The sequence below is a fragment of the Piliocolobus tephrosceles genome, chromosome 11 (assembly GCF_002776525.5).
Source record: "Piliocolobus tephrosceles isolate RC106 chromosome 11, ASM277652v3, whole genome shotgun sequence".
Taxonomy (NCBI): domain Eukaryota; kingdom Metazoa; phylum Chordata; class Mammalia; order Primates; family Cercopithecidae; genus Piliocolobus; species Piliocolobus tephrosceles.
The window spans coordinates 113,734,607-113,749,574 of record NC_045444.1 but is presented as its reverse complement, the minus strand read 5'-3'; the positions used below and the strand labels follow the sequence as shown (position 1 = coordinate 113,749,574).

At 40.4% G+C, this 14,968-nt stretch overlaps 1 protein-coding gene across 1 annotated transcript in view; it reads right to left on the bottom strand.

Moving 5' to 3' along the window:
- Window positions 1-14,968, bottom strand: part of COL4A3 (collagen type IV alpha 3 chain) — a 149,301-nt gene that overhangs the window by 33,071 nt on the left and 101,262 nt on the right. Inside the window, exons 23-29 of the mRNA XM_023193878.1 lie at window positions 14,547-14,642; window positions 11,662-11,732; window positions 10,369-10,551; window positions 8,185-8,353; window positions 4,752-4,844; window positions 3,677-3,781; window positions 371-468 (exon numbers count right to left, since the gene is read on the bottom strand). Of these exons, the coding sequence (XP_023049646.1) occupies window positions 371-468; window positions 3,677-3,781; window positions 4,752-4,844; window positions 8,185-8,353; window positions 10,369-10,551; window positions 11,662-11,732; window positions 14,547-14,642 (815 nt within the window). The remainder of the gene's footprint in view (window positions 1-370; window positions 469-3,676; window positions 3,782-4,751; window positions 4,845-8,184; window positions 8,354-10,368; window positions 10,552-11,661; window positions 11,733-14,546; window positions 14,643-14,968) is intronic.

Genomic DNA, 14,968 nt, shown 5'->3' with positions numbered 1-14,968 from the left:
CTCCACTTTTTCAGAAGACTATGGGATTGTCTGTAAAGAGAAAAATCTAGATGTTTTTACTTTTGATAGTTTTTCTCATAGCTAACCACATTTCTTTCTAGTGTTGTCCCATTTTAAATACTTCGAGTGTTTATGAAATGGTTAAAGATGCTGTCAAGATGAAATCTGCATTCTGACACCTTATGTTTTCCTTTCTAAAATGGAAGACGATCCAGAGAAATGTTTAAAAAATTTAACATCTTCATCATTTACAAATATATTGATAATTTCTACATCTAGAGTGTTCTGCCAGGTAGGTGCATACAAACTGGCCAATTAATGGTCACCCGCCCTCTCTTCTGTGACAGTTTGAGTTTGAATTTTTGCATACCTTGGCTCCTGGGACGCCTGGCTTTCCAGGTAACCCAGGCTCTCCTATTTTTCCAGGACAACCCAGTGATCCTTTTGTACCTGGAAAACCTTGGTCTCCTACAGAGAAAAAACAATAAACGTTGTTGTAGGATTAGTCTTTTTTTTTTTTTGAGATGGAGTCTCGCTCTGTCACGCAGGCTGGAGTGCAGTGGCCCGATCTCAGCTCACTGCAAGCTCCGCCTCCCAGGTTTACGCCATTCTCCTGCCTCAGCCTCCGGAGTAACTGGGACCACAGGCGCCACCACCTCACCCGGCTAGATTTTTGTATTTTTTAGTAGAGACGGGGTTTCACCGTGTTAGCCAGGATGGTCTCGATCTCCTGACCTCGTGATCCGCCCGTCTTGGCCTCCCAAAGTGCTGGAATTACAGGCTTGAGCCACTGCGCTCGGTAGGATTAGTCTTATTGAAAGATTCTGAGCAGTAACTCTCTTATCTCTCAACCAGCCAGAGATGCTTTTATGAAAGTTTAAATGATAATAAAACCAACTGATAAATTAGCAATTTTTTTAAAGTTCCAAATCAAATTACATTGGTTCCCATTTAAAAAAATAACTTTCTCTATTTGGTTGTTTAGTATGGCTATGATTTTGATTCAGCAATTCTTCAAACCACTGATGCTGGTTGACCATTTGACTTTGTTTTTGAAGTATTTTTTACATACAGTGTACAGGTAAGTGGATTTTTATATACAGATATATTCATGTAAGCATGACCTAGATTAAGATACTGAGCTTTTGGCCGGGCACAATGGCTCACACCTGTAATCCCAGAACTTTGGGAGGCCAAGGTGGGTGGATCACCTGAGGTCAGGAGTTTGAGACCAACCTGACCAACATGGAAAAACCCCGTCTCTACTAAAAATACAAAAAAAAAAAAAAATTAGCCAGGCATGGTGACGCATGCCTGTAATCCCAGCTACTCAGGAGGTGAGGCAGGAGAATTGCTTGAACCCAGGAAGCGGAGGTTGCAGTGAGCCGAGATAGTGCCAGTCACACTCCAGCCTGGGCAACAAAAGCGAAACTCCATCTCAAACAAACAAACAAAAAAAAAGATATAGAGCTTTTTCAGCACCCCAGGTAGCCTTTCCCAACAGGGTTGCTTAAGAAAAGTAAGTCCTAATACCCTATAGCATCCATTGCACGTAAGGGATTAACTTCGTATGCCTTTATAGTAGGCGAATTGAGAAAGGGGTCAACACATTTTCTGTGTTCTCCTGTTCAGAAGAGGAAGCCACGGTGAAGCAAGGCTGCATTCAGAGTGTTCCTTCATACCCTCATTTGACCAATATTTAATTTGCAGTTAGTTCATGGGATTCGTTAGATTCAATTGTGAAACTGTAAATCTCCACTTTCTTTTTTTTTTTTTTTTTTGAGACAGAGTCTTGTCTGTAGCCCAGGCTGGAGTGCAGTGGCCGGATCTCAGCTCACTGCAAGCTCCGCCTCCCGGGTTCACGCCATTCTCCTGGCTCAGCCTCCTGTGGAGCTGGGACTACAGGCGCCCGCCACTGCGCCTGGCTAATTTTTTGTATTTTTAGTAGAGACGGGGTTTCACTGTGTTAGCCAGGATGGTCTCGATCTCCTGACCTCGTGATCCGCCCGTCTTAGCCTCCCAAAGTGCTGGGATTACAGGCGTGAGCCACCGCGCCCGGCGTAAAATCTCCACTTTCAAGGAGCTCTTGGGTTAGTTCTGTTTCCCATAGTCAACAGTCTTCTTCCAGAGAGTCAATACCTAGGGTTACAAAGTAGGGATGTAGTTTATTAATGCAGGGTCCAAGAAGAATGAAGTACAAATGTGAGCCAGGCTCCCTTACTTCACAGATCATTAGGAAGAAAACCAAGAAATTGGACTCAAAGCCATTCTTGAGACTCCATGAGAAATGTGATTATGTTTTCCATTTCAAATACTCATAAATCGAAATCAATATTCTCATATTTGGGCAAAATTAATGTATAATAAACACTGATGACATACTAATCCAAGAGCTGAAACACCAAAACATGGATGCTATTTTTGACAAACATTTTAAATAATATTGGAACAAACATGAAATTGTCATAAAATTTGCAGTTCTGTGTGAGAATCCACGGACTCAGGTTATTCATATGTCATCCTGGACAGGACTTTCATGTACTTGTCAGTGGGCAGGTTTATGTCATTGTGTGAGTTCTCAGCATCTAGATTTTTTTGGAGTGTTTCCTCTTAAACGGGAAACAGCATTGTTTTTCCTAAAGGAAAATAAATTCTGTAATTTATTTTGGAGTGTATGGGGAAATCAGCTATTTGTGATTTAATAGTTCCTTTCTTATTAAAAAAAAGAAATATATACATGTAAAAGATGCAGGCATTTATAGAGAAGTATCAAAAATGTTTTTGAAATCCAACAATCAAGGTTCACTATTACCATTTTGGTGAATTTCCTTCTAGTTGTTTTCTATGTGTTTTAAAAAATACAACTGAAATGAAATTGCATAAATCAATGTAAATTCTGCCTTTTCACCTAACATATTATTATAAGACTTTTTTCCATTTATGGCTCTTAGAAAACATTTTTTTTTTTTTTTTTTTGAGACAGAGTCTTGCACCTCAGCCTCCCAAGTAGCTGAGATTACAGGCACGTGGCACCACACCAGGCTAATGTTTGTATTTGTAATAGAGTCTGGGTTTCACCATGTTGGTCAGGCTGGTCTCGAACTCCTGACCTCAAGTGATCTGCCCACCTCAGTCTCCCAAGGTGTGGGATTACAGGTGTGAGCCATTGTGTCTGGCCAGAAAACATTTTATTTTATTTTATTTTATTTTATTTTATTTTATTTTATTTTTGAGACGGAGTCTGGCTCTGTCGCCCAGGCTGGAGTGCGGTGGCCGGATCTCAGCTCACTGCAGGCTCCGCCTCTCAGGTTTACGCCATTCTCCTGCCTCCGCCTCCCAAGTAGCTGGGACTACAGGCGCCCGCCTCGTCGCCCGGCTAGTTTTTTGTATTCTTTAGTAGAGACGGGGTTTCACCGTATTAGCCAGGATGGTCTCGATCTCCTGACCTTGTGATCCGCCCGTCTCAGCCTCCCAAAGTGCTGGGATTACAGGCTTGAGCCACCGCGCCCGGCCCAGAAAACATTTTAAAGAGTATTAGGATATTTCCTATTTTACTCATTTTTATGTCTTATATCCTCTATATCTTTATATTGTATTTTACTAATTTTACTTATACATATATACATCTTCTAAATATCCACAACGAACTTTATGTTTGAAAAAATTTTAAATTTACCCTTAGGTCCAGGACGCCCAGGAAATCCAATTCCCGGAATTCCTGGTTCACCATCAGGTCCTGGAAGACCAGGATCTCCACATTTCCCCGTAGATCCAGGCATACCTTAAAAACCAATATACATATGCATCTCCACATCAGCAACTTTCCTTCATCTTGTTATAAAAGAAAATGTCTAAGTTCTCTGTGTCATCCTATCCCTTTTGCACATTAAGTTTTTTTTTTTCTTTTTTTTGAGACAGAGTCTCACTCTGTCGCCCAGGCTGGAGTGCAGTGGCGTGATCTTGGCTCACTGCAAGTTCCGCCTCCCGGGTTCACGCCATTCTTCTGCCTCAGCCTCCCGAGTAGCTGGGACTACAGGTGCTCACTACCATGCCCAGCTAATTTTTGTTGTATTTTTAGTAGAGATGGGGTTTCACCATGTTAGCCAGGATGGTCTCGATCTCCTGACCTCATGATCTGCCTGCCTCGGCCTCCCAAAGTGCTGGGATTATAGGCGGGAGCCACCGCGCCCAGCCAAGAAAAATGTTTTAACACAACCCCAATCATATGCTCTCCTTCCCTCTCCCTATCCAATGGACTAATCTTTAGGAATTGCAAAGAATTTTGTCAATGTAATTTAATTCCTAATGGGAAATATTCTAGATGTCTTGAACTATGTAAGTCTCCCTCCATGCATGCAAAACTCAGTTTTACATCACGTTGGCAAAGAAATTCAGTTTTCAAATGAAGATGCTATGGAAAATATCCTAACGAATTACCAGTGGGCAAACATCACTTGCTCCCCCACCAAAACTCCATAAAGGTTTTTCTGCTCTAAAATCCCTCTTAAGTAGTTACATCGGTTCTCCTGTGGAACCTTTATATTAGAAGCACCAGTTAGTTAGAATAATTTGGATAACCTCAGAGAACTACAGTGAGTCCCCAGCCTGCTTGCTTATCAGATAAGACACTGCCCTGTGCTCTCTTTTGGAGCCAATGAATACATTTTTTCCTTATAATGGGGACAGTATTTTTCCAAGAGAGTCAGGGTGTTGTCTGATGCCATGCACCAGATTTGGCAGAGGGTACTTACCAGGTGGACCTTGGGGGCCAGGATGGCCAGGGGGCCCTGGAGGTCCTGGTGGGCCTGGAACTGGTGTTGAAACACTGACTTCTCCCCTAGGACCTTAAGGAAAGTTGTGGTCGTAAGATTGGGGTATATACTGAAGCTTGTCTTAGATGATAGGAGGAAATACGATTATAAAGGGTTTATAAACATATCCCAAAGAAAATAAAAAATAACCTCTGTTTTCACAGGCTTCAAAACTAGCTTAAGAACGACCAGCCCATAGAAACTTTCTTATTGAATCAACAAATATTTGTAAGTTTAGACAATTGTCTAATTGTTTTAACCCGTTTCCTGTTTACTCTGAGATAACTCACAGATGACAGTCCTAACTTTACCCCCTTATATTAGGATTAGCGACAAGTTCTGTTTAGAAATAACTCCAGGAACAGTTGTTGTATTTTATTTCACATTGAAAATCAGATTTGCTTCAGCCTCAAAGAACGCGTTTATGTAAAATTGAATGAGCGCTGGCAGCGAGCTGCACTTCTAATTTTTTTCTAAAAGGGAAATTAATAGCCTAACATGCTGGTCTGTTGAAAACAGCCTATTCCAAAAAATTGATAATATGGAATTAAGTTTAAACGTTGGTGAATACTGATAGGATACTTATTTATTGGGTGACTAGTTTCCACAGGAAGCCTATTGAATGAAACAGTAAGTTTTGATATGGGCAAGGCTGATGCGGGTTTATGAACTTGGACACTTTTCTTAACCTCTCTGATAAGTTCTCTGTCATAAGGGAAAGAATGCCTACTCAGCAGATAAGGACACGACATAACATTCTGACCACAGTGGCAAACATTAAAAACATGTTTAGTCATAAGCGTTGTCCACATAGTCATTTATTTATAGAAAAAATAGGTTTATAGTATGTGATGAGACAATTTTGATAATAATATATTTTATGACAATGGAGTCCTTTAGTAAAGATTCACACTTAGAAATAACAGAAGAGGCCGGGCGTGGTGGTTCACACCTGTAATCCCAGCACTTTGGGAGGCCTAGGTGGGTGGATCACTTGAGGTCAGGAGTTCAAGACCAGCCTGGCCAACGTAGTAAACCCTGTCTCTACTAAAAATACAAAAATTAACCAGGTGTGGTGGTGTGTGCCTGTAATCCCAACTACTTGGGAGGCTGAGGCACGAGAATCCCTTGAATCTAGGAGATGTAGGTTACAGTGAGCCGAGATCACACCACTGTACTCCAGCCTGCGTGGCAGAGCAAGACTCCATCTCAAAAAACAACAACAAAAACGGCAACAACAATAGAGCATTTGGTGATGGATTAGAACAGGGCTAAATAAACTTTTGCTGTAAAGGACCAGATAGTAAGAAATTTAGGCTTCATGATTCAAATCTACTCAACTACTCAATTCCGCCATTGTAGCATAAAAGCAGCCAGAGACAGTACATACAGGAGTGCAGCTGCGTTCCAAGAAACTTTATTTATGGATACTCTAATTTGAATTTCATATAATTTTCATGCATCACAAAATATCATTAAATATTTTTTCGATCATTTGAAAATGTGAAAACCATTCTTAGCTTGATACAAAATCTTAGCCTGATAGAAAATCAGGCAGTGGGCTGGACTTGGACAGTGGTCCACCACCATTTGCTAGTACCTGAATTAGAACAGCAGCCTCCTTCAGCCAGGCATGGTGGCTCATGCCTGTAATCCTAGCACTTTGGGAGGCCGAGGCAGGTAGATTACCTGAGGTCAGGAGTTCAAGACCAGCCTGGCCAACATGGTGAAACCCTATCTCCACTAAAAATACAAAAATTAGCCTGGCATCGTGGCAGGTGCCTGTAATCCCAGCTACTCGGGAGGATGACACAGGAGAATCTCTTGAACCCAGGAGGTGGAGGTTGCAGTGAGCCAAGACTGCAACATTGCACTCCAGCCTGGGCAACAGAGCAAGACTCCATCTCAGAAAAAAAAAAAAAAAAAAAAAAGAATAACAGCCTCCAAAGTAAGGTGCAGATAAACATAAATATTTATTTATTTATTTAATATGTAGAGAAAGTCGTAAGATAAGATTTAAGATTTACATGCATGTGTGGACAGAAATGATGCATACGTTTATAACACATAATGTAAGGTTGTGTACTCTAAAAGTTTTACCGATGAGGGAAGATACTATGAAATGATTTAGAGACCACAGGTTTACTGGGTCTCACCCTTTAAAGTGATTTTATTTTATTTTATCTATCTATCTACCTACCTACCTACCTACCTACCTACCTACCTACCTACCTATATATCTATCTATTTATTTTTGAGACATTGTCTCAGTCTATTGCCCAAGCTGGAATGCAGTAGCACGATCTCGGCTCACTGCAACCTCCACCTTCCAGGTTCAAGCGATTCTCCTACCTCAGCCTTCCAAGTAGCTGGAACTGTGGGTATGTGCCACCATGCTCAGCTGATTTTTGTATTTTTAGTAGAGATGGGGGTTTGCCATGTTGACCAGGCTGGTCTTGAACTCCTGACCTCAAGTGATCTGCCTGACTTGGCTTCCCAAAAGGCTGGGATTATAGGTGTGAGTCACTGTGCCCAGCCTAAAGTGATTTTAGAAGTAAAACTCGACCATGGTGGCATTATTTGCTTAAAACTGTCAGTAGCATGCTATTCTGACCTTCAGCCACACTCCTAAATCCAGAACTACGGCCAGTATATGTATATCTCAAAAGTTACCTGGACTTTTAAACTATTATCAGACCATTTCCTTCATTTGTCTTAGATATTTTAAAGTTTTATTTGTAATCTGCCTATTGAGTTACGGGTCAAAATCAACAAATTTGTGGCTGGGCACAGTGGCTCACACCTGTAATCCTAGCACTTTGGGAGGCTGAAGCAAGGATTATTTGGGGTTGGGAGATGGAGATCAGCCTGGACAACACAGCAAGATCCTGTCTCTACAAAAAATAAAAATAAAATGTAAGTTAGCTGGTCGTGGTGACACACGCCTATAGCCCCAGCTACTCAGGAGACCAGGTGGGAGGATCTATTAAGCCCAGAAGTTTGAGGATGCAGTAAACTATAATTATGCCGCTGCACTCCAGTCTGGCAACAGAGTGAGACCCTGTCTCTAAAAAAACACACACACAAAAAACAAATTTGCAATAACGCTTAGCATCTATTCATTTCATATATTTATATAAGTAATAGATATGGAATATCCTAGGAAATTTCAGTTGAATTGCCCAGTAATGGAGAAAAGATGAGTTTTCTCTAACATACCCTACATATTCTTTCCTGGCATCTGTGAGATGACATATTCTATTCATTAGAAGCAAGTTTCTATATGTTCCTTAGTCTTCGAGAAGCTTCGTTAGCTCTAGAAACCATCAACCCACTCCATCGGAAAACAGGACTGGAAAGAAAACTAACCAACCAGCTTCTCCGGGTGGTCCAGGGGCTCCAGGAACTCCTTGCATGCCCTGGGGACCAGGTTCTCCTTGGGGTCCGTAGCCAGGTGGTCCAGCTGGTCCTGCAGGTCCTGGGGACCCAGGGGAGCCAGGATCCCCTGGAGGACCTTGGTCCCCCTTCTCACCACTCAGAGCCTGTGACAACAGGAATGTGTTTGAATCGTGCTTCATTCCAGTATCTTCTTACAACAGGTTAATTGTCCTCCAGATATGAATACCAGTTAGGCTGTCATTGAGATCTTGAATTAAAAGCATTTGGCATTTGATGAGAATTATTACTAAAATAAGAGCACTGCAGGTGTCTGCCATTTTGTGTCCTTTGGAGTTTAGCAACATTTTTTGAACTTGGAACTGTCTTGAGTCCCACTTGAGGTATCTTACAATGACAGATCTCTCATATAATAATAGCCACTAGAACTAAGTTCAAATTGACAGTAGTTCAAATGACTTTAGCGGTGATTTTTATGATAGTGTTACATTTCTGAAATAAAATGAGTACAGCAAACCTTTATTTGTGTTTTCACCAGGTAAAATTTTCATGACAAAGGGGATTTCGCACTTCCATTTTCTCTCATAAACTGTCTAGTTTTTAAATCTTCATATGCTATAACCTTGAAAATCATTTGTAGATTTAAAAGAAGTTGAATTTGACAAAATAATTTAAGCCGTCTTCCTTCCCAACATGGCCCTCCGAAATAAAATTTGACTCAATTTTTCATTGTTCAATATCATCAGATGGCTAAGTGATCTGTCTCCTTTTTTAATGACAGGGTGTAAGCCTCCACAAATCACCACCTTGATTTTTCTCTCATTTACTTTATGGAATATCTTTACCAGAACTTATAAAGAAAGTGAGATGCAAGTAGGGACATCATACAAATTCTCTTAATACTAGACCAACAGAATTCTGGCACTGTCACTTTATAAGCATAACTACCACAAAGTGAACAGCCTGGGACTTGGCCAAGGCAGGGTCTGAGAACTGCTGGCCCTGTAGATGCTGCCAGCCAAAAAGGATTTTGTAGTCAGAAGCATTTAGGAAAGACCAGATAGCTTATCTTCACGTGGAAGACTCACAGGTCATGTTCTGACATTAAAGGGTCTGTAAATGAATCTTTAAATTTGTTTACCAAGTTTCTCCAAACCTGTTTGAGGTAAAATCTGTTTTATTGGATAACACAGGTTAGTCCCGGGAGAAACTGGTATTTCATAGAATAGTTTGGGCAGCATCCCTTGCAAACCTCTTGTAAATACGTTATGATGACAGGTGCTCACCCTCTCACTCTATGACATTTTAAAACAAATCTTAGGGCTGGGTGCGTTGACTTACACCTGTAATCCCAGCACTTTGGGAGGCCGAGGTGGGCAGATCACCTGAGGTCAGGAGTTCGAGACCACCCTGGCCAACATGGTAAAACCCCATCTTTACTAAAAATACAAAATTAGCTGGGTGTGGTGGCACATGCCTGTGATCCCAGCTACTCAGGAGGCTAAGCTGGGAGAATCGCTTGAACCTGGGAGATGGAGGTTGCAGTGAGCTGAGAGTGCACCATTGCACTCAGCCTGGGCAACAGGAGCAAAACTCCATCCCCTACTGCCTGCCCCACAAAAAAAAAAAAAAAGGAAAAGAAAAAAAAAAAGATCTTGATAGGTATTACCTCAATTAAACATGTGAGAAATTGTTTCATGAAAAGTGATTACATTTACATAAACTTAAATATCTTAAATGACAAAACAGTCTCTTTATTTGACTATGATAGCTCTGAATATGCTTTCTTCTAATGCATTTATTTTTACTTTAAAGTATGGACATAGCGCCCAAAATATTTATTAAACTTTCCACTATATATCATTTTCTGAACCTTTCCATGGACTCATTTGATACAAATATGGAACTGTAATTTGTGTATGAGATAGGGTTGTTATCAATATAGAATTTTGTTTGGTTGAAATCACTGAATGCTACCTATTTATTTTATCAAAATGCTATAACTATTTGCTTGGGTTATTCCTGCTAATTTGAAGATGCTTCATTCTGCAGTTAGAGCGACGAACTGTGCTGAGCGGCCATTTTTAGAAAAGAAATCACTTTTATCTCTAAACTTCAGAGTACTTCATTCATAGGGAGGGTAAAGTTGCTAAATACCAACCAGTTCGCCTTTAGGTCCTGGTAATCCTTTCACTCCCGGAGTTCCAGGATTTCCATCGAAGCCCTTTCTCCCAGGTTGACCTCTGACTCCCGGGTCCCCTGGGGCACCCACTTGCCCCTCAGGCTGAAGTGTTTCACCTTTTTCTCCTTTAAGTCCTCGGTCACCCTTGGCACCTGGGAAACCCTAGGGTAGTACAGAAATGAGTCTGCATTGTATTTCATTAGAATTCTTCTTGTGGCAATCTTAAAAACAGTGTGGACAAGAACTTTTCAATTTTAACATGAATTTCTTCAACACACTTTCTTTGGTCCACAAGTATTATTTCAAGCATTTTGTTTGTTTTGCTTTGTTGTTAACTTCCAAAACTGAAAAATAATTCAGTTAGATTGTGTAATTCAAAACAATACACACAATAATCTAATTTAATACCATAGAACAATCACCATAATTCAGGTTATGTTTCAATATTGGTAAATTTTAACAAGCCTCTCTGAATAATTTGATCTAAGTATATTTATCTATAACTTTTTGATTCACTGTGACAATCAAGATTCTATTTTTTTTTTTTTTTTTTTTTTTTGAGACGGAGTCTGGCTCTGTCGCCCAGGCTGGAGTGCAGTGGCGGGATCTCAGCTCACTGCAAGCTCCGCCTCCCGGGTTTACGCCATTCTCCTGCCTCAGCCTCCGGAGTAGCTGGGACTACAGGCGCCCGCCACCTCGCCTGGCTAGTTTTCTTTTTGTATTTTTTAGTAGAGACAGGGTTTCACCGTGTTAGCCAGGATGATCTCGATCTTCTGACCTCGTGATCCGCCCGTCTCGGCCTCCCAAAGTGCTGGGATTACAGGCTTGAGCCACCGCGCCCGGCCAAGATTCTAATTTTTAACAGACTTACTGAGGTATAATTTACATACCATAAAATTTCTCCTTTATAAGAGTACAATTCAGTGATTTTTAGTAAATTCATAGAATCATGCCACAATCACCACAATCGTGTTTAAATATCTCCATCACGCTCCCAAATTCCCTCAAACCCATTTGCAGTGAACCTCTGTTCCCACCCTCAGCCCTAGGCAACCACTAATCTGTTTTCTGTTGCTGATACCATTTCAAACTGTTTATAAATTAATTGACTCATTCACTTAATCAGTCACAGATTTATTCATTTAATCAACAGGTATCCATTAAGTGCCTACTGTTTGCAAGGCACCAAACTGATAACTGTGTTGCAACCGTATTTCTAGAGTGTGCACTTTTTCAAATCGAAGCTAAAGATTTAAAAACATGAAATCTTACTGGAATTCCTGGAAGACCTGTATTTCCTGGGGACCCTGGGCTTCCTTTCAAGCCAGCTGCACCTTGTCTTCCTGCAAATCAGCGAATTATTAGCAAACTCCTCATTGAACGCCAACTCTGACAGGGTAATACAATGTATGAAGAAAATAGAGTGTTTTCTTATGGGGAAAGAAAGACAGCTTCTGTCATAAAACATAAATGCAATAAGAGAATGAGAGTAAATAACGGAACAAGAGATCATGGAAAAAGTAACTCAGATCTTAGCTTCTTAAAATTTTATCTTCATAATTTTAAGATTATATCTTTATTTTTTCTGAGTGTATATTACTTTTAAAAGTAACATATGCTCATTATAAGAAAATTATGCAGAAAGAAGAGACTAAAAATCACCTATAAATCTACTACCAGAAGATAATATTTGCTAAAGTTTAACGTATATTAATGATAAATTTTTATATCCATAAGTGCATAGGACTCATATACACACTATTTTGGAATTATAGTATACACATGTCAGTAAGTATGAATTTATAGCTTCGTTTTAAATGGCTGCATGCTGCCTGTTGTGTTGGTGAGCCATCATTTATTTAGCTAAATGCTGTTTTTAGACATTTAGATGTTAGCTAGACATTTTTCAACTTTTAACTGTTGTAAACAATGCTTTGAAAAATGTCTCTGGGTATTTAGCTTTCCAGATTTATCCAATTATTTCCTTTATAATAAATTTTTAAAAGTATAACGGCAGAGGCAAATGGTCACAAACTTTTCTAAGGTTTTGAATGTCTCTTGACAAATTGTATTTTATTGTACAATTTTATATTTCCCATAGATATTTAAATATCTGTAAAGATGATCCCTTTAAATGACTTTCTGGGTGGGTCTTTGATCAGTTAATCAACACATATTTATTCAGATTCTATATTTTGCAAGATATTGAGCTGGGGTGTATATTTTTATAGGGATCCAAACCATTTTACTGCTTACATATCTTCTTTGAGCTGCACCTGGATAGGCCAAATGTAGAGAAACTATGAAAAATACAACAATGCAACGAGTGGACAGCATCAGTGAGCTGCTCACCTGCTCACCTTGAGCCAAAGAGGAGACTCGAGGAGAGTCTAGGAAAATAATGATTTTTTATCTTTTATTGTTTTTCCTCCTTATTTCCCTCCTTCATTTTCTTCCTTTTGGTTTTTGTTTTAATAGAACACTTCCCTTGGATATTTGGATACTGAACAGGAGTGACATGAGGAACAGCTCCTACCTCCCCACTCCTCCTTCCCACACAAGCCTGGGAGCCAGGGCAGGGGCAGCCATTGAAAGTAGCAGAGGCCTTCATAAAGGAGAAGTGAGTGGGACCTGAGGGGACAAAGGATCCCTGCCCAAGTGCATGTCATCCAGTGGCTGGCCACAGTGTCCACGGCTGCCGCCATTAGTCTTTCTTCTTTGGACTGAGATCCAGTCTCCCAGAAGACCCTATGCCAATGCAAATGGCTACTGGATGGAGATAACATATAATATTCCCTATCCAGGTTGCCAGGTAGACCTTTGGTTTAACTCCCCAAAAGCAGCCCCCTAGGAGACAGGCGACAGCACTGCGGTCAGGGGATGCAGGCGTGGAGGGCAAGAGCACACCTCTGGATTTAAGTTCAGTCTCTACCACATTATCAGCTGTGCCACCTGATGCCTCAGCTTCCTCATCTGTCAAATGGGGTTAATTACAGCACCAACCTCTAGGGTTGATGTGAGAAATAAAGGAATGGAGGCACATAAGACACTTAAAACAGTGCTCAACACACAGGCCAAGGGCTCTGTAACTTCAGCTCTTACTGGTTAATGATACGTAATTTGATGACACTGTCTGAAGACCAAGGTGCTGGTGGCAGAGTCAGGACTGTGGGTGGTAGCAAGGGAGAGGGAGGCCCTGTGTAGACAGGGGAGTGGCACAAGGGGCAGAGGAACCCAGTCAATAAACAGAGATGTTTTGTACTTCAAAGTTTTACCCATAGGCAGTTCTGTGACTGAAGACGGGGAGGTCAAAAGCAGAGGTGGTGACAGCCATGAGTAACCATGTGGGACAGAGAGTCCTGGCCTGGTACAGAGTTGTCAAGAGGAGACTTGTGAATCATCCTTTATTTAAGCCTCAAGACACTGGCTATAAAATGTTTTGTTTTTTTTTTTCCCCCTTTCAAAATTTGACTTAGTGGCTAATATTTTTTTAAAAAAACACCATGAGATTTAAATAAAAATTCCAATTCCTTTCTTCTGATGAAAACTTGGAAAATTTATTAATGCAGGGCCTAACATGTTGCACAGTAACAATGGGCTGGAACTGAGTGCCTGCTGGCCCGTTCAAATGTGCCCTCAGTTTGTTTACTGTAGTTCTGCAACTCTCTTGTCCCCGGCACTGAGGATGGTGCAATTTTTTAAAATAGCATTTGCATCCTTAAGAAGAAAGTGAAATACCGCACTTTCCTATGACTCTTAAAAGTAGGAACATGAAAAAATGGACTGAGTAGGGTTGTGTCTTTTGAGAAAAAAGGGAGAGAGCATGTTTCTTTATGGAAGAGAAAGAGGGTATGTGTTTCATGCAGCTGCTTCACTGCCTTCAGTTAACTGCTGTTCTCTTGTAGGACTCTGTGTTGACAATTCCTGCCTAACACGATACTTTGCTAGGGGTCAGCAACTAAAATGGAACAGGGAATAATACCAGCTTTTCTTGGATTTTGGCTGACTTTATGTTAATAAAATATATGTTTTTGAAACTCTCCCTCCAAGTTCACATAAACCACGTCATGACATACACCAATCAAATGCCTTTATTTTCTTCCAGTGTATTGACCCTTTAGTGCTTGCAAAAACACTTGCATGCAAATTGTTTGTACCTGGGATTCCTTTTACACCATGTAACCCTGGCAATCCTGGGAGACCAGGGGGCCCTGGGATATAAGGGCACTGTGTACACAGCAGGCCTGGTTCTCCTGCAACGAGGGTACACTAGCATTACTTATAAAGCTACACCACATCCTCAGAAAAAAACAAATATTTTCCAACCACACTATCATTTATTACATTTAAACATTTTTATGTAGTAAAAATTATCTAGGACATTATACATATTAATTTTAAAATTCATCTATTATAGATCTGCTTACTTTAATGTTCTGAGCTATACAGTTCTTCTGAAAGGGGAAATTCCAAGACTCTAATGTAAAACATCTATTTCAGTGATTCTTTCCTTGCATGCAGGCGAAAACTCACATTTTAGGGATATCCAACAATTTATTGCATAGGTGCCAAATAAATT